The 20226-nt window shown below is 39.8% G+C and overlaps 3 protein-coding genes across 3 annotated transcripts; 2 read left to right on the top strand and 1 right to left on the bottom strand.

The window, feature by feature from the left end:
* Window positions 1-392: 392 nt before the first annotated feature.
* On the top strand, window positions 393-2716 carry LOC122762080 (apolipoprotein D-like). The gene is made up of 5 exons (XM_044017254.1): window positions 393-802; window positions 940-1075; window positions 1191-1312; window positions 2180-2265; window positions 2378-2716. Exons 2-5 carry the CDS (start codon window positions 956-958, stop codon window positions 2617-2619), a joined length of 570 nt encoding a protein of 189 aa, XP_043873189.1. The 5' UTR covers window positions 393-802; window positions 940-955; the 3' UTR covers window positions 2620-2716.
* Window positions 2717-4564: 1848 nt separating this feature from the next.
* LOC122762078 (apolipoprotein D-like) lies at window positions 4565-7054 on the bottom strand. The gene is made up of 5 exons (XM_044017252.1): window positions 6997-7054; window positions 6789-6922; window positions 6520-6641; window positions 5521-5609; window positions 4565-4866 (listed from the first exon to the last, which is right to left on the bottom strand). Exons 2-5 carry the CDS (start codon window positions 6906-6908, stop codon window positions 4625-4627), a joined length of 573 nt encoding a protein of 190 aa, XP_043873187.1. The 5' UTR covers window positions 6909-6922; window positions 6997-7054; the 3' UTR covers window positions 4565-4624.
* A 3688-nt stretch (window positions 7055-10742) lies between these two features.
* Window positions 10743-19692, top strand: LOC122762076 (sterile alpha motif domain-containing protein 7-like). The gene is made up of 9 exons (XM_044017249.1): window positions 10743-11023; window positions 14509-14637; window positions 14824-14947; window positions 15636-15760; window positions 15864-15945; window positions 16681-17351; window positions 17447-17562; window positions 17650-17760; window positions 19047-19692. Exons 2-9 carry the CDS (start codon window positions 14535-14537, stop codon window positions 19281-19283), a joined length of 1569 nt encoding a protein of 522 aa, XP_043873184.1. The 5' UTR covers window positions 10743-11023; window positions 14509-14534; the 3' UTR covers window positions 19284-19692.
* The last annotated feature ends 534 nt before the right edge of the window (window positions 19693-20226 follow it).

Genomic DNA, 20226 nt, shown 5'->3' with positions numbered 1-20226 from the left:
GTCATCAGACTGCTGAACTCTAGATATACTTCATATTATATCGAGCACCTTTGGGATGAAGTGGAAACTGGAGAGCTATGAGCCAGCGCTTGACCTCATGAATGCTCTACAGAGTGAATGAATGGACACAAACTCACCATAGAAACACTTGAAATCTTAAAAAGAAAGTCTTCCAAGAAGTGTGGAAGTTGTTATAGCTGCAAAAAACGGGGACCATGTATTTGAATACGTCATTACAGTCCCTGTTGTAGTAATGGTCAGGCGTCTGAATACTTTTGTCCATGTAGTATTAGGTGAGGGGAGATAATTAGACACAGGTGGATCACATTAGGGCAGGTGCAGGTAATCAAAGAGGCTGGGAAAACGCAGGAGGACAGGAAGTGAAGACATTCTTTAAATACAGGATAGTGATGAGATAGCACACCAGGTTTAACATCTAACACATCATTAGACCAAGCACTGAGGCTGTAGATACTACAATGTGAGGACACAATATATAACTTCACGTTGTGCCTTAATCCTTTAATTTGCATCTGTATTATTTCTTTGGCATTTGATATTCTCTTGGAAAAGAAAGTGTCGGTGACATAACTGGACCACTAATACTACACTACAATACCAGCAGTGACCTGCCTGTTTGAACAGGTGCCAGCTCTCACACTTTACAGACCGTCACAAGTTTTGCATGAAGGAGGGGCCAGAGAATTACACAGGTCACTGATGAAACTGTGGGTCCGTGGATCCATAAAAGATGGTCAGAGACTGAACATCCTGCACTCCGGTGATTGCTGATTACACACAGGTAAGCATGCTTCAGCCGTGACTCTGCGTCGATCATCTCTGTGCATCCTTCCTCTTTATTTTTCCCCCTTTTGATGCTGAAATTTAGATGTTTTGTTCACAATGTCTTAATAATTCTGTCTGTTTTCATCCATGCAGGTTGTGGTGATTAAAAATGAAGACTATGCAGGTTCTGTCCTTGACTCTGCTGTCTGTTCTTGCAGCCAGCGCTCAGATCTTTAAGTTTGGCAAATGTCCCAAACCTGACGTTCAGGCTAACTTTGATGCAACCAGGGTACAAATACTATGGTTTCCATGTATTTCCTTTGCTGTTAACCAAAGCTCCAAATGTGGCATGTACACTTTCACGCTGTTCCGAATGTGTCTGAGCTTGCGTTTTTGTTGTGCAGTATATTGGGAAGTGGTATGAGATCCAGAAGCTCCCAACAACCTTCCAGAAAGGTGAGTGCGGCACTGCCACCTACAGCCTGAAGAGTCCTGGAGTCATCGGTGTCCTCAACAGCGAGCTGCTGTGAGTTTTCCAGCTACGATTACTCTTACACGCTCCTTACGACAGTGAATTAAAGATATTCAGGGCAAATAAAAATTCTCATCCACACAGATCTATTGCTAACATTGTTTTTAAAATGGACACATGCTCATCTTTTATGTATTGGGTGCATCCAGTCTTGTCAGTACAAAGTACCTAAAAGGATACTTGTGTCAAAGTATCTTACCAGAAAATGACTTTGATAGTTGAAATTACTTTTTTATAATTTTAATTCAGTAAAAATCTAAAAGTATATGACATTTAAATGTATTTATGTATCAAAAGTAATTTTCTGATGTAAAATGTAGTTTAGTTTAGTAAAAGTATTAAAAAGGAGTGAGTGACAGTAGCTCAGTGGTAGAGTGACTTGTCTTTCATCTTGAAGGTTGATAACCCAAAGTTTATTTAGGAAATAAACTGTTATTTATTTTGTAAATATTTTCTGTAAACAAAGAAAATACAGGATTATTACAACACTGGGTGCATCAAATGGTCTTTGCCAACACAGGATCAGACTGAGCTTTCATCCTGTATCTAATCAATCAAACAAAAACACTCTCTACAAAAAGACATTGACTCACTATGTTTGAACTACAAATATAAAGGAAATTAACTTCCGTTTCCATTTTGGCGACTTATCTATATTAAATGAATTAGCAGAAGAGGCTCAACAAATTGTCTGTTTTTGTATTTATTTTACCTGTTGCAACTGTGCATCACTTGACTTGAAATCTTGCTGTAATGTTTTTGGTTTCTGGTTCAGGTAGGAGGACCTTCATTTTTCTGTATGTTTTTGTCCATGCGCCCTCTATATTTTGATGTGTGTGTTCATGTTCTAATTTTTTTTAGGGATGATGGAACCATTAACTCTATCGTCGGCTCTGCCAAGGTTAAAAACCCAGCCGAGCCTGCCAAACTGGAGGTCTCCTTTGACTGTGAGGGCGTGTAATTCATACAACTTATATTGTGACCTTCAAAATTCAACAATTTATTATAACTAGGACCTTGTGTCTGTCGGTTTTCACTGATTTTAATTGTCTCCTGCAGTATCTCCGCCTGGTCCCTACTGGGTGCTCTCCACCGACTACGACGGTCACTCTCTGGTCTACGGCTGCACAGACTTCGGCCTGTTCCGCATGGAGCTGTCCTGGATCCTGAGCAGGGAGCCCACACTGTGCGAGGAGACCGTTGAGCACCTGCACAGCATCCTGACCTCCGTCGGTGTCAATGTGGACAAGATGGTCCCCACCAACCAGGACACAGACTATTGCAGTGCTATGGTCCAGTAAATGCAGGACTGCGATGACACTGCAGTGTGTTTGTGTGTGTGTGTGTTGCCTCCTCTGTGTCTGTGCAAAATCAATGCAAATAAACCTGTAGAAAGAATGACCATCAAGCTTATTTAAAAACAGCATCAAGTAACAGGATGTCAGTGTTATGAATCGCATTACATTAAAATAGTTTATAAATAATTTAAAAAAAGTTTAAAAATAATTACAAAACTGGATTCTGCCTCTAGAACTCAGGACCACTCAGTGCAGTCAAAGTGTAGACAAATACTTTTTCTGCTAAACTGTCTAAACAATCATACATAAACGTCCTTATGTTACATTTTCAAAATCGATTTTCTTCTAGATAAAATAAATAAAAACTTTAAAGGTCACATGGCTGTACCAGTGTTTGATGACTGACGGGGGAAAGGTGTGTCTTTAACACGGATAACGGCATGAATGTTACGGTTTTTAGTCAATGGTTTGTGAAGTGCATCTATGGGCAGCACATTTTCTGTCACATCTTTCACACGCTGCTGGCACAGTCAGCAGTGACGTGGGATTGAGTGTCTGGCCCGAGAGCGTGTCAGCATGTGGACTAGCCAGTAATTGAACCCACAACCTTCCAGTTGAGAGACAAAAAAAGAGTTTGATAATTTTGACAGAACCGAACAAGGCAGGAAAAGTTGCCTTAGCAAAACAGAGCGTTAGAGTTCCTATGTGCTTTATATTTACCATGACAGGCCACATGAAGCTGTGTAGATATTCATGTCTTTCTACTTTGAGACCTGAATGTGTATTTTTGACAGTTCTATTTCAGGCTAACAGCTAGAGAATGTCTTCCATCAATTATATACAGAAAAAATGGCACTTTAAGTTGCACTTAAGTTTGTTTAGAACTGCACTCGCTGGACAGTGAACACAAACAGTTTACAAGTTAAAGTTACAGTGCATAACTTTGAGATGTCATTTGTATGGAAGACCATAAACTTGATAATAGCCTTGATAATAAAATATCCTCAAAGTAAGTCAAGCTTATGAGATGAAAAGTTGAAATTATGAGATGAAAAAATTAAAACAGACTAAAAGACTAACGTCACATGTTATAGTTACCTCATTTAAGATTGCACATTGTGAGTGTGGTTAGGCCGGCGAGGCAATGGATGAAGGAGCCATTACAAACATTGAGGGGCATGCACACTTCTTATGTCATAATTATGACTTTTTATCTCATAATTTCCACTTACTTTGAGGATATTTTTATTATCCAGGCTAAGTTTAGTCTCTTTTTTCTTCCATTGTGAAACGATACAATATAACGTTATCACTATTATGTCCTATTTTTTTGGAGTTTAATTAATTTATGAATTGTCGTGTTTTCACTTTGTTTTTACCAGCACAGTATTTCACAGTTTCTTTCATGGATTGTACTGTAAAGTAAAAATCCAAATTTTATATGAAACTAAGGCGGTCTCAAGCAAACATACAAGCAAACTGATAAACTTGAAGGGGGTTGGGTATGATAATAATAATAAAGTCACCAAGGCTGTGCCTGTTAGGGGACCATACAGCAGCAAGGCATCAAAATATGGCCTTGCCGTTATGAAGGTTGGGGGGGTTGTGGCTGCCCAATGGATTTTGGGAAGGTAGGCATGGGACTACGTTTTGTGCTATGATGAGGTAAACGTTATTATATAAACGGTTATTTTGATGTGTTGCTTGGTGTTGTGGAAAATTCTCTGTTGCAGACAAGTTTTTATTTCCTTGCAAAGAAAGGTCAGTCCACACAGTTGGATACTCAAAATGGGAATGTAAATATTACTGTGCAATACTGTCTATGTTTATGAAATAAAGAGTTGAATTGCAAAGAATTGCAGAATCCCACTCAGTTGTCGATGATGACAACTGTTGTCAGAACATGAACACAGAGGCCCAGAGAACAAGCCAACATCAAAACCTGCCCTTGTGTTTCAGTGAGTTTATTGCGTGCAGGTAAAAATCATTATCATCACTCTGTTTCCGTTCACTGGTCCATGGCACTGCAGTAAGCGGCATCCTGGTTGGTGGTGATCAGCTTGTCCACACTGACTCCAATGGAGGACAGGGTGCTGTGCAGCTCCTCCATGGTGTCGTCGGCCAGCGCGGGGTTTCTGCTCATGATCCAGGCGAAATCAGCGTGGAAAATACCAAAGTCGGTGCAGCTGTAGACCAGAGCGTAGCTGTCGTAGTCAGTGGACAGAACCCAGTAAGGAGCAGGGGGGGCGTCTGGTGGTGACAAGGCACCGCACAGTCAATTTTTAACATGCAGTAAATTGTAAATTACAGCCAGAAATTGAAAGTTAGTTTGGAAAAATGGACAAAAGCACTTACTCACAGGATAACTTTCTGGTTCTTTTTATGACGGATACTTTCAGGCTTCGATGTTAAAGGGTTCATGCAAATTTCTTATCAGCCAATTCAAGATTCAAGATTCAAGATTTCTTTATTGTCATACCAACACACATTAGACATGAGGTCAGAACGAAAATCAGTCTCTCCAGAACCCGGTCGGCCCAGCAAATAAGAAGAATAATAAGAAGAACCAACAGTTTAACTTAACAAAATATAAATTAAAAAAGTTTAAAGTTTAAACCTCTGGTGGTAAGGTGCTGTGCAAAGAATTTTGTGCAAGGGTGGTGTGGTGTACGGTAATCAGAAACTCAATGCATTTAGTGTCTGCTAAATGACATGTAATGCATTTAGATATGGAGACCTGGTCAAGATGACCTGCTGAAATTCAAACTGAACGACTAACGGGGAAAAAAAGTGTGATTGAAGAGATTTTGAACATTGCATGATTGTTGTTCCAGTTGTGACAGAAAGTGTCAGAATAACTTCATCTCACAGTCACAGAGAATGTAATAAATTAGGAGCTCTTACTCTCAAAGAAGCTGACGGCCAGCTTGGCAGGCTCAGACGGGTCCTTCGCTGTGGCAGAGCCACTGATGGAGCTAACGGTCCCGTCAGCACTAAAAGAGATGTCAAAGATATGTTTCATGTACACGAAGAGTAGAAATTATCACACAGGACTCCATTTAGGTTTTCTGTGACCAGTGTTTGTGGTCACAACTAACATTGTTTTTGTGATTTGTACAGTAAAATAAACTCTGACACATGACACCACAGTTTCTACAAAAGAAATGGAAACAGTTACTTTAACTTTAGCAATGAGCAAATCAATGACAGATATCAGAGGTGTATAAAGTACTTGAAAAAAATAACTTAGTAAAAGTACAAATACCATAACTGAAAATGACTTTGGTAAAAGTTAAATTCACCCATAAGAAAATCACTTGAGTAAAGGTCTTAAAGTTGCTCACATTAAATGTACTTAAGTATCAAGTATCAAAAGTACTACAGTACAGTAAAGTACAAAGTATTTTTATAGTATGCTTAAAAAGAAGTAAAACAACCAAAACTGGTTCAACATGGTTGGATGGAGAGTTCTTAAATGCCTTTATCTCGAGGCACTTCATTCTGTATGTTTCAGGATTTTCCCCCATCCCAAGGTAGCCAAACATTGTTGCCAGGTATGACCACGGGTGACCGTCATCAGCCAACATCAGCCATGTTGATCTCCGCCGCCCCGCGCATCCTGCCCTTACCTCGAATCTTCATGCGTACGGTATGTTGTTACTCTCGGACACGCCCATTCCAGAGAATCCCAGATTAATTTTATTTCTATTTTAATTTGTAACAATAACTAGGTGGCAAACATCAAAGGGATGGAGTAAAAGTATATTTTTTTAATATTTAAATGTAGTAGAGTAAAGGTAAAAGTCCTGATTAAAAAAAAACTCAAAAAAACTACTTAAGTAATGTAACAGTACATCTACTTTGTTACTATCTACCTCAGATATACAGATATACAGTACTCACAGCAGCTCCCTGTTGAGGACGCCCACGACTCCAGGGCTTTTCAGGCTATAGGTGGCAGTGCAGCACTCGCCCTTCTGGAAAGTGTGTGGCAGTCTCTGGATGTCGTACCATGTGCCAAGATACTACAGAGGAACCGCAGGGGAAACATAAGTGCTGCATTCATTCTTTATGAAGTAGTAATAGTTTTTAATAAAAGTTATGTGAACAAGCAAGAGATAAATATATATAAAATAAGAAAAGAGTGAAGCATAAACTGGTGTGTTAATCACCCTGGCAGCATCAAAGTTCTCCTGAACAGCAGGCTTGGGGCATCTTCCGGGCATGATGACCTGAGCATTGGCTGCCAGGACGGACAGCAGAGCGATGGAAATCACCTGGACAGCATTCATCTTTTCTCCACAACCTTTACAGAATAAGAGATAAAACAGTTTAGTTACTGCGTTTTGAAAGTAGACCACATAAAGAGCGCTTGGTTACCTGTCTCACCGAGTATCAGTGACCTTGTGTGTTCTGATGGCGTTTTTATACATCGGCGAGTGCATTCTGTGGCTCCTCCTTCCTGTTTACATGTTAGATTATTTTGAGAAGGTCGTTGAAAGTTTGTGTGGGAAATGGCACCTGTTCAAGTATCTTTTGTTTAAACAGGCCTCTCACAAAAAGAGATGATTGACAGCTTTGTGTAACAGTTGTGGTAGTTTATCTAATGTGTTTTTACAATGCTTTTCAGGAATACTATCCCAGATAGGTACTCTATAGCAAACCAGGGCCCCCAACCCAAACCCCTGTCCCCGCAGTGAACATTATAAACATTTATATGCACACATAAACAGCAGTTGTAGTTTTCTGTTCCTACTCTCACAGTGTATACGGATAAAGAGTTTACCGTGTTTCCATAAAATCAAAACCAAGGTAGCTCTTGAGATATTGCCTTTAGGGGTGTAACAATATACCAAACCGTCACGGTACAGGCACTTCTGGGTGGTTACAGAGGTGAACCGTGGTCCGTAAATGTGGTGTACATAACGTTAATAAGTTGGGTTTTAATTTGATTGATACTGAGTTCTGAGTGTGTGATTGGTATCTCCTCAATTGAATATGCACAAATGTAATTTTAATAACCGCACAACCTAAGATCAAACAAAGCTCTGGGCCCCCTATGTGATCTCTGGCGGCCACCTGTGGGGGCATAGACCCCAGGTTGGAAACCATGTTTCACTCCCAAAGTATGAGATTCTGCATTTGAGATTTTAATGGGAATAACTGTTGTAAAATGCAGTATTCATCTTCATCTCAGGAGTTAAACTTTAGTAGTAACTTGTATTTTAAATGTCAGTCAGTCAGTCATTCATCATCTAACCGCTTTATCCTCCACCAGAGGGTCGCGGGGGGTGCTGTGCCAATCTCAGCTACATCGGGCGATAGGCGGGGTACACCCTGGACAGTTCGCCAGTCCATCGCAGGGCCACCTTACATTTTAAATGTATTTATTTATTTATTTACTTACATTTAGCACAATGGCAACATAGTGTCTTAATACCACCTAACCAATCAATAATCATTGACTATGAGTCTAATTCTAAGATCTTCTTATTAAATCTTAGTCTTTAAGCACAAGTTTATCATGATAAGACACAAACTTTATCACAAATAAGTAGAAGAAAATTATCAACGCAATGTTTTATGTGACGTATAAAAACATATTTGCATATTTGAACTGAACTGTAAACATCCTTGTAAAGAAGACTGAAAATATAGAAATAATAATAACCATTAGTGGACAATTACACTTGAGTAACCATGGTTCAATGAGTGAAGATAGATATTATGTTATTATGTTACTCTCACCCCAGTGCATATTATGTAACTATTGGGTTAAGAGATAATCTTGATAATTTATTATCACATTTACTACAGACTTAGTGTTTAGTGCTTAGTGTTCATCTGTCAAATTTAAACACCAGTACTTATATCTGTATGACTCATATTAAGGCACACTTGAATAGAATATAATAAACAATTAAAACATTGTATTAACATAATAAAATACAGTACAACAATAAAAGCAATGACAAAACCAGGAAAGGCATTACAAAAAACACAAGAATTTCTCAAAAATCTTAGGGAAACTAGTGCAATCAGGTCCATTTGTCTGTAATTACTGATGTAATAAATACTACTAACAAGCAGGATCTCAATGAAGTGAAGGGCTAAACGAGGTCTGCATCAGGAGAAGACAGTAAAGACAACAAGCTTTCACCTTAGAGGGATTACAGCTCAGTTACAGTCGTCATTCGATGAGGGGGGAAAAATACAGGAAATGCAGATGCCATGATCCGGACGCCAGGCTGTTTCTGTGGTTAGACGATGGATGTAAGTGTGTCTGCACTGACCTGCTGGATTTACCGCCGAGCCTGTTTCTTGAGGTTTAACCTGCTCTGATCCTTTTGCTTCACAGTGACTCTCTCCCTTATAAAAAGCTTACACCCAGGAGATTCTTAAATTAGAGGTTTACAGTACATGTTCTAATGCTCTGCTTACTTAATTCCTAAGTCGTATATTAGCGCGAGAGTCTTGCTCACTTTTCAGAAAAATGATACTGGGTTCTTCTCATGTCTGTATGTGACATCTGTTAACTGTCTACTCACCAAAACACAGGTTTGCTCATTTATTTTTTTGATGGAAACGTGTCAACAGTAGTTGGATTCATTGAAATATCATTCAAACCTTTTCAAATTTATGACTTTGATTTTATTTTTATGTGACTAAACCCTAAACTCTGGGTTCTCCGGTTTCCTCCCACAGTCCATAAACATACAGAGGTTAATTTGTCGCTCTAAATTGACTGTAGATGTGCGAGTGAACGGTTGACTGTCTCTGTCGCGGCCTTTCTTCAGTTCTTACCGGTGTTGCAATGTAACTTCTACTTTTAATACATATAAAGTATATGACAGTAAATGTCATATAAGACTTAAGGTGACTTGAACATCTACCAGAGTAATTACTTTGGAAGATACTTTTACTCTAGTATCCCTTTTAGGTACTTTGTTTATGAGATTGGTCCTTACTTAATTGGTCCTAATGTAATTCTCTTTTGCTTTTTATTTATTTTGACATTTTGGTGTTTTAAATATTGTGGCTTTCCCTTTGTGTCCTTCAGTGTCCTGTTTTTTGCGTTGTCCGTCTAAGCACAAACAACTCTTGTAATTACATTTCCTTTTTATTTCATATGCAAATAAAACGCTAAAAACATCTTGGGGCATAATTACTCTAACTGAGTGAATAATTAAGTGAAAAACATTTCCATTTTATGGTTAGCAATAGCAGCTAAGTCTGGTTGGCTACACAAAGTTACTGCAAATACAGACCAAACATTTCAATTGTGCACCTTCGCATTGATAGCATTTCACACACAGCCAGACTTTTATTTTGAAATAGTTACAGGAAAGGAAATGTACCAGGTTACATGTCACCTCAAGAAAATGTATGTACAGTATGTAATGATTTTTTTTTTAATTATCATTCTTTTATGTGTGGCCCTTGGATTGCTTCATTTATGTCAGTGTTTATGTGGCCCTCCATGATAGTCCCATTTTGAAGTGCAGTTTTAGTCAGATTAACACAATGTTTGTGTATTTCCTGGTGTCTGGACCTGCAGGGTACTCAAACCTTCATGAATCATTTGCTTTTCTGCAGACTGTAGAAAAAGATGTAGCAGTGACGTAGCAGCCACACCTCTGTTGGCATAATTACCTTCTAGCTGTCACCATGCATCGAAACCATTTGTGGAAGAACTGCAGGCCATGGTTGGCGAACACCAACTGTCAGATTAAGAGGTCTGACGGGATTATCCCACCAATATTTAGTCGGATTTCTCACAAATTACCGCCAAGCATGTTTGGGTCAAACCAGTAGCTCCCTGTGGAGCACAGAACTCCTGAGATGGAGGAAAAACAAAAACAAGACTGATCTCTACAGTTTACAAAGTCTTGGAGTAGCACGTAGCTTAGCCTCTCAGCATGTGGTGGCTGCAGAGCATGTTACGGATGGGTTGGCCATTTTGCCACAGGAAAAGGGGAAGCTAAGCATTTAGGTGTCTTAACTGTGGCCTAAAGTGCTAACAAGGGATTAGTGAGGTAAACATCGAAAGAGGTTTAGCACTTCACGCTTAGGACCAGTGCTGCTTCAGTAATTACACATCAGTTACAGGTTGCAGCGAGCAGTTGGATGGAGATCACAGTGATGTCAGGGCAGGGAGGGATTAACGCAGGAGATAAGGCCAGCTAATCGAGATGAAATGAATCTGTATTTAAAAAGGTCTCTTTTAGTTAAGGCAGCTAGCTGGCAGCAGACTGTACTCAGGCCACACTGGCAGGTTAGTGGGAGGCTGTTTAGTTGTAAGTGACAGAAGGATAGTTGAGAGACAAATTCTGTGAGCTCTGCACTGCAATTTGCTGGCTTTGGGGTCTGTTTTTTATCTGAATTGGGACAAAAGATTTCAAAGAAGGTAAGTGAATTAAATCTGTTGTATTTTTCTTATCCTTTTAATTGTGACAGATTTGGTTTGGTTGTTCTCCTGTAAGTAAAATGAAGTGCCATTGAAAGTAAATAGCTGTTGTTCTTTGGATTGTCTTGTAAAAAAAAAGTATTGATCTGAAATTAAGTCTGAAATGACAGCAACAATAATGACGTTCACGCATATTTTTACAGCCTTCATTGCAAATGTTTTCAGATTTCCATGCTGTTTACAAAAGGCTACTGATCCCTTAGTAAGTGATTCATCTAAAGGCCAATGAGATTACACGAAACAACCTTCAGATCTGTATGATTAACCTCATAATTAGCCTAGATTCTTTAAAAATAGATACGCAAGGAAAATAAATAATTCAACTCAAAACTGTTTCTGTTGGCATGTGAACATTCTTGTTATTTTGTATTGTTTCACTGAATGTCAACAATTCAATCACTTTGAAACATGAGTTTGTGACACATTACTGCTCAAGTCTAATATCTTGTTTCTGAGTAGTGTGTGTGTGTGTGCGCGTGTGTGTGTGTATGTGCGCTGAGGGATTAGGAAGGCCTAGACAATACTTCTGTCTTGTCTGATATGACCTCTTCAGGCCTCCATCTAAGCTGTCAGCAATTTTTCCCTTTAATTCATTCTTGTAATGAGATTAACCAGGCAACAGCAAATCCAGGGAGTCCAATCCCTGGATTTGGCAGCTGCAGTGTGGCCTCTGCTTGTTTGCAAAATATAACAAGAGTTCATCCAGCTCACCTTTGACAACAGTTTTGCCGCCAAAATGCTGAAGGTCTGGTCGTGAAACAAATACGTTTGAATGGAGTATGAGCTTTTAACACAGGTGTTAACAGCAGCGTGTGCTTTAAGACAATTTCACCTCAGACACTTACAACAAAAACCAATAAAAGAGGTCACTCAAGCTTAGCATCATGTTGTGCTTCACATGTGTGCCGAGCTATTTTTCTGAAATATTGAACAGATTTATAGATTTTACTTGTTTAAACATTTACAAGAAAATAAAGTGCTTTGTTGTCATTTTGTCCAATACCGTGATCTAAGAGCACCAAATTCATTTCTATTTCAAATGTGAATTACTACAAATAAAAATGTTTGAAATGTCAATTATTTCAAATTTCACACCTCCGAGCATTGTTTACCTTTTCTTTTATGGTAAATCTCACAAACGTTACCCCTACTGTATGTGTCAACAGTAACGTGGTGAATGGATTTGATACATACAATAATAATATTTAATAAATAGCATGAACACTCAAGCAATGATGACTTTTACTTCAGCTTTGTTTTATGTATGTTTTGCTGCTAATACATATGTATCTTAATTTGATGTTTATTTATGGTATTTTTATTTGTAATTGAGTATTTTATACTGTTGTATAGTAAAAATACTTAATAATACAGTACGTCTTCCATCACCTGTTTGCCATAAACTAGATCCCACCGACATGCGTCACGTGAACTTAGTATTTTTGCAATCAAAAGGTGAGACGAGTGTTTCAGATTTAAGTATACACTTTCTGAAGTGCTTATTTATGGGTCTTTATTGTTTATTTATTGGGGACCTGGAGCTGTACCTCTGTAGCTGGAATGCAATACACCATCAACAATTATTTGTTAGGGTTTTTGATTGTTCTACTTGAATCATTGAGTGTAAGACTCGTTCAAACACACTGACCTCTGGACAAATCATCTGCAGTTGTGTGTAATTTCTTAAATACAAAAATGTAAAATGTAAATCATTAATTCCCACTTGAGAATGTGTAATTACCAGAGGCCTGGAGGTTCAGAGCTTAGAGCCCACTCAGGAATTACAGACACATCAGTGTTGAAATACTAAGTATTTCTCCTGGTTTGCTGATGCTAGCTGTTGTGACATTGGCAGAGAAGGAGGTGGAGGCAGGGTGCATGTGTTCGCAGCACATAGCACCACATAAACCGATTGTGTCCCCAGATTTATCCACAAGGTGTTTTTAGGACATCCTGGAAGCTAATGGAGACTAATAGGCTTAGCACTTAGGGTGTATTGTCCGGGATGCTTACAGGCAAGGTTTGCTGAGGGTAAAACTCTAAACGTGCGGATTACCTCCAACACATCCCTTTAAAGTGCTGTATAGCCAGGACTTAGCTAATAGGATCGTGGGGGGAGCAGGGGCCTGGGAAGGTGGGGATGGGGGGGTTGGACGGTCCAGCGAGGCGGGCTGGACATCAGCAGATGTAGCCAGCAGACTGTTGCAGGACTAACAAGGGGATTACAGCCTTCAGATTAGATGGACTTCAGAGGGAACTTGAGGGACTGCGGATAATGCAACGAGGCCTCAGGGCAAATCTCCTGGCAACAATTTTGTCTGGGGGAGGGGAAAGCAGAAATAACCCCGACCATGTACATTTGTTAAGTTTATACATGTGTCATACACAGGTGGATATTTTCGGTAGAATAAGGTTACAGCTGAACGTCGACTGTAAAGTTGTATGTAATTTGTATTAATTTTGTTTCATTTAAGAACTACCTGTACATATTGCACACTGGCCTTGGATTAGAAGACCTGGATTAAGGCGCTGTCATTTACAGTATCATATTTTGTAATGGGATTGTTGCAGTGTCCAAGGCTAATTGGAGGTGTCTAAGTCGATTGGGCTTGTGTACACAAGATGCTGGCTCAGCTTAGAATAATGTGGCAGTTTGGTGTGTGTGTGTGTGTGTGTGCATGCGTGTGTGTGTGTGTGTGGGTGTGTGTGTCACTACCCTTACGAGGACCAAATGCACTTACAAGGACGCAAAGTTAGGGGTTAGATTTTTAAGAATCATTTAAGAACGAAACTATTTATTCTGGTGTTCGCATGTTTAAAGGTTAGGTTTAGGATTTAAAGGTTAGATTTAAATGTGGGATTAGATTTACATGACGGGGAGAGGTTAAGGTTGGTTTAAGAATTAAAGCTATGGTGATTAGGATAGAGGTGAGAGTATGGTTCAAAGGTTAAGGAAATTAACTTAGCCAGTGTATTTGTGTGTGTGCGTGTGTGTGTGTGTGTGTGTGCGTAGAGCCCATATTTGCATCTTATTTTTACAGGAACAAGTATAAAAGATTGACCAATGCTACATAAATAGAATACCAGCATTTTTGTAGATGCCAAACTTGTTTCTAATGCCATGACATAAATGTACCTAACATCCATACAGACAATACACTAAAACATAAACAACCAATTATCAAATATTACCATGAAATTAGGGTTACAGAAGATAAATATTTGACCGACTGAGTTTGAGAGAAAATTATTCCCAGTCATTGTCACTCATGGCAGATAAAGGTGAACAGTAATGGACTGCTGACCTCTAGTGGCAGTGACGGGAAACTTCAAAAGGAATATGCAGCTACAATGTCGATGTGGCTTGTGTTTTGTTTCAAAGTTATAGAAATTGATGAATATTATTTACTGTGCTTGAACTTCAGGATCAGTCAAAGTTTGTGTGTGTGCCATGACCCCACGGGAGCAGCTGAGGAAGATGACAGCGTTGGGAGAGCAGGGAGCTTTAGATGAGAAGCACTGGTACCGTCTGGTAAACGGCATGTCAGCTGGAGGTGAGAGGGGAACACAGAGAAGACTAAATAAATAAATAAAATGCTTCAATACATTATGTGAATTTACATTTTCTTCTGAAATATCCGTGTTCTTACATTTTAGTCCTGACGTGTCCATGTTTCACAGACAGTGCATGTCTGACGTTGTGGGTTATGTGTGGGTTGTGTTTTTTTTTTCTCCTGCAGAGCTCAGGCAGAGGCAGGAGTTAATAATGAGGAACCAGATGGCCATGGCTCCACAGATTCTTGCCCAGGGGCAGCAGAGGTTACAAGGAGTCCCAGCACAGTTCGAACCTCACTTCATGGAGAGGTTTGCACCTCTTAAATCTTAGACAGAAGTGCCCTTGAGAGGTGTCGGTTAATTACAGATGAATGAGGGGAGAAAAGACATGTCCTGGCTACTTATCGAGGCGTGATTAAATGGATTAAAAGGCAGGCGATGGCCCTGAGTCCCTGGTTCACTCTCTCTATGATTTGAGTCTACTTAGTTTGCATCACATATATGTTTGGAAATATGAATCTATGTTTGGTTTTCCTGGTCCATCCTGTAGCTTTGGTCTTCTATCAGAGATCAGCTTTAGCCCCTAATTAATTTTAGCTTATAGTGAGTTCTACACTAAATGGAAACTCCACTGAAAACAGTTACCTTCATAAGCAATAGATCAGTGCATAACAATGTTATAAAGTAGTGAACACATTTAAGTCTACGTTATTTTTCCCATCCAGTTTTTATCACAGAAAACTAGAAAACATTCATATATATATATATATATATATATATATATATATATATATATATATATAGCAGTGGTTTTATTTTCTTAAGAATGACTGAATCACTATCCTATATTTAGATATTGTGCCAGCTGGTTGGGGTAGGGTATCTGGGGAAATAATGACACTTAAGCACATTATCTAAACAATGAATTAACAATATTAAAGATACCAGCGGCCTATTGTCATGTTGACTGATGTTATATATGTTTTTGTCCAATCAGGGAGTTAGTTCCCCCCACAGAGATGGTACCTTCTGATGCCAGACAGATCCACATGGGGTCTCACCTTGGTCCACCTCTGCCCCCACATGCTAACGTCCTGTCTGGGAGAGGCTTCCCTGGAGCAGGTGAGCATGGATGCGCTGTTACACATTCACGCCAGTCTCTTTGTGTATGATCAAGATGATTGATTGAGCATTAAGAGCCTGTCTCCCTCTCTGTTTTGTTCAGCTGGTTATGGCTTCTTGCCCTCAGAGCCGATGGAATCAGTCGCCCGTCGTCAGGAGCTCATTCACAAGCAAAATATTGCCAGGTAGAGTCATCACAAAAGCAGTCCACCTACCACCACAATAGTCTGCATTCTCAGTCTTAAATCAGGTCCATGTGCTTCTAGTAGGCCTATGGATCACATTTCAATTTGTTTAATGATATCAACCCAATATCCTTATCACATTATATAAAAAATGTCATTCAATATCATATTTCGATACCTAATGAGTTAATCTAATCACCGTCAGTGAGCCAGCCAGCCTGCAGCATGCTGTTTGATTGAAATCTAATAGTTCTCATGAATAGCTGTCTCGTGGCGTGCAGGAAGTGTGTGCGAGTGTGTGTGTGTGTGCTTGTAGACCTTTGCTGGCATAAACACTCCCCTCTTCAGGACCAGTTGTCCTCATGGAGTCCAAAACCTGGTGAACTTCATTTCTGAGGAACTGGTTAAGTTTCGGGTAAAGATTTGAATTGTGGTTAGGTTAAGGTTAGGATTAGGCATTACGGGTTATGGTTAAGGTTAGGGATGGGTAGTAAATGGAAGTCAATGCAGTCCTGCAGTGTGTGTGTGTGTGTGTGTGTTGTGTTTTGAGTGGCTGGTTAAATTAATTAAAAAAAAATATAAGTGATAAGTTTAAGTCAAGTTTAACACTTGATGGTGCAGAAAGTATCAAAGTCCAGGTATTGATACCAATCAATACCCCGCCCTAGCTTTGATGATGTCCATCATTAGTGTTGCACCAGTACATCTAACTTATTTGTTTGTGGTCTGATTTAGAATGGAGATGAATGCCATCCTGCATCAGAAGGAGTTGGAAAACGCCCAACAGAAGGGACTGATGGGAATCGATAATCCAATGTCTTTCCCCACCAACCCCATGGCCTACAGAGGTCGTCAGCGCATGCCAGACGGCCACGATGTCTTTGTGCACCGTCCCTCTCTGGACGAACTTCACTCCAACAGCATACTCATGTCAGCCAGCCCGTACCCACCAATCAGCTCGCTGCACAGAGAGAGGGGACGCAGAGCTGGCAGGAGGCCGACTGCTCATAAGAGTGCAGAAATCCATTTGGCCAACCTGAAGGGCCAAACTGAAGATAAAAGTGTGGAACAGAGTCCAGGAGCCACATCAGGGGAGGAGAAAGAGGTGGAGCCAAAGGGGGACATGGGAGAGGAGTGTGTCGCCAGTAAAACACATCATCAAGCAAAGATAGACCCTGAAAGTGCGACAGGAAGCAGGAAGAACTACAAGGACGGGGACGCAGCCCTGCGTAAAGCCTGTGTGAACAATCAAGATGGTTGCTCTGATGCCGCCAACAGCGGCTCCAATGACAAAGACATATCCACTTCATCTTTCCAGGAGAAATTCATGTTTCCCTCTGCAGGTGGCGCTCTCCCTGGGATGCCTTACATGTTCCCAACCCCTGGAAATGGCTTCCTCCTACCTGGTGAGTGCTGCAAATAAATAAAAATGCAAATTCCTCAAATTATATATTTATAAAAAAGGATTATTTTAAAAAATACACATTTGTGGTATTTCCAGGTCCACGGAATCTCTTTCTCAATGGCGATGATGTGTCTGAAGACATAAGGAAGTGGACAGTGAACGATGTTTACAACTTTATCAACAGTATACCCACATGTTCAGAATATGCTCAGGTTTGTTGCTTTTTTTCAATCGACGTGTTTGTATTTTTTACCTGTTGTGTCACTGTTGTGCTAAAGTGAGGCGTTTGAACTCTGCAGATGTTCAAGGACCACATGATCGACGGGGAGACACTGCCTCTTCTCTCAGAGGAACATCTACTCGACACACTGGGCCTGAAGCTGGGGCCGGCTCTAAAGATCCGCTCCCAGGTGAAGACATACAATCAAGTCATAAAAGAAAGAGCTTGGTCACCTATGGAAATAGGAGCCATGTGTGATTTAAGTTTATAAAGTACAAGTTTGGGGCCACATGGCAGAGTAGTGGCTAGCACTGTTGCATTCTGATCACATTTTTGTGTCCTGACAGTCTATCTTTAAAGCATCCTTTGGTACATCCTATCCAGGGGTGTCAAACTCAAATGACCTGGGGGTCAATGAGTGTCTGGTCTGGTCTGGTCAAGAGGGGGGCAGTCTAGAGAAAAAGACTGTGGGAGAAAAAAACTGTTCAACTATAACACAATATTCCACCATGATATTGTAATTAAGATATTCAAAGAATTTCAAAGTAAATGTTTTGATGTGGAATGATGTATACTTCCTTATGAAAACATATATATGAAGAAAAATAAATCTATTACTAACAAAAACACAGAATTATATAAAATTCTGTGTTTTTGTTAGTAATAGATTTATTTTTATAGAGCGAGAATGTTTAATTATGATACATTTAATAATGCAATAATTACAACCAAATGTTTTATTTTAAAATGTTTGCATGTAAAATATCTATCTATCCATCTTCTACCACTTCATCCTCAGCACGAGGGTCACGGGGGGTGCATCATGTTCTGTCTATATTCTATCACCTTGCTGGCAGCTCTGGTGTGCTGTGCTGTGTTTGAATGAAGAGGAAGTAGAGGCCATGTTTTCATTAAAACATGATATTAAGCGACGGGCTGCATGTAATCGATTTCTGGGGCACATGTGATGATAGATACTTTCTGCTGCTGCTAATATAAATTACATTGCAGTTCTATAAACATGTCATCACTGACTCAGAACTGTTTTGTCTAAACATGATACAATAGTTGTATTTTTCCTCCTGGTCTCTCTCTTCTATCTCTACCTCACCTCCTTCTTGCCCTTTCTCTCCCTACTTTCTGTCCCCCACCTCTCCTCTGTTCTCCATTGTTCCTTTCACCCCAAGATGGCTGCACATCTTTGAATCTGGTTCTGTCGGAGATTTCTCAGTGTTTCATTATCATTAAACCTTTTGTTAACCTAACTGTCACATCAATTGTACACGTTTTACAGCAGATACTGGCACACTTGCTGTTTATAATACAAAAAAATGTGTCTGTTTGATTTAAATGCTTCAGTAAGCTTGCACAATACTCGGATCCTGAAATTGATTTTATTTACAATCCCCTGCAGTACATATTTCCTTAAGAATAGCAACAAAAAACATTGAATTAACTGTCTTGTTTCCCTCTCAGGTGTCCAAGCGCATGGGCAGCATGTTGTACATGATGAACCTGCCATTGGCCACTGCCACCCTGCACACCACTCCCGAGAAGCCTGTGGACCGTTCCCCAGAAATCGGCTCCCCTGTCAACTGCAACAGTGAAGAGATGATTGCGAGTCCGAGAGAGCGTGAAGTCCTCAAATCCACAGAGCAACTACACGAGACAGAGAACAATTCCCCCCCGTCTGCCAGCAGTGAGACAGTCTGATCAACACTGATGAGTGAGTGTGGACGAGCCCAGTCTACACCTGCCCCATCTGATGGACTGCTGCTGTCACTGTGATGGTTCTGTTTACATTACTGGATCACAGATGCTTTTTTTAAATGATTTGCTACCTGAGCTTTTGATGCACAGCTCCATACTTGGCACCGGTGTCTGCTAAATATTTACATTTTACATCTATTACGCATTTCTAAAAACAACAATGGAGTGGGATAGATTCTGAGTTATGAGATGCCAAGAAGGTTCTATATCATTTTTTTCTTTTCATCTTTTAAAAAAAATTACATGCCTTAGTTTTTAAACTTCTGATTGTAGCTTCTAACTCAGGTGCTCATTGTCATTTCTTCAGTAGACCAACACAGCGAAATAATGCGGGAATGGTTTTATTATGAAAGACTTCTTGATTTGAATATTTGATACATTTTGTGCTTGATAATAAAGTGTTTTTTCTAGAATTCTGCAGTGCTATCTCTCTAACAAGGCCAGGGAAAATGTCTTGATTTATGAAAAGCATAGTAAAATCCTAAAAATTGGAAGGGGTAGAAACAAATACAAAAAAAAATGTTTCATACAGATTTATAACAATGGACAAAGACAAATCAGACCACATAACAAGAGTGGGGGTGTTCAGTCACGTGGGGTCAATCGTATCTATGGTCTATGGTGTTAAGGTTGTATTTTTCATTTACAGATATATATATATATATATATATGTATTTATCATTTTAACACATGCCTAAATTGCCCCCCCTTTTTTTCAACCTATAATCGGTTAATCTCGCGATACTAGAGACTCTCACGCACGTCGGAGAAGCTGAGTTGGAGGATCATGGCGGAACGTAGGAGACACAAGAAGCGGATCCAGGTAACATCACTCAGTTTGAAAATAAAATGCGTGTCGCGTCGGCGTGTCGCGTCGGCAGAGTGG

Source organism: Solea senegalensis, unplaced genomic scaffold (genome assembly GCF_019176455.1).
Source record: "Solea senegalensis isolate Sse05_10M unplaced genomic scaffold, IFAPA_SoseM_1 scf7180000015215, whole genome shotgun sequence".
NCBI lineage: Eukaryota > Metazoa > Chordata > Actinopteri > Pleuronectiformes > Soleidae > Solea > Solea senegalensis.
Note: the sequence above shows the minus strand (reverse complement) of the source record. Positions and strands in the feature narration are given on the sequence as shown.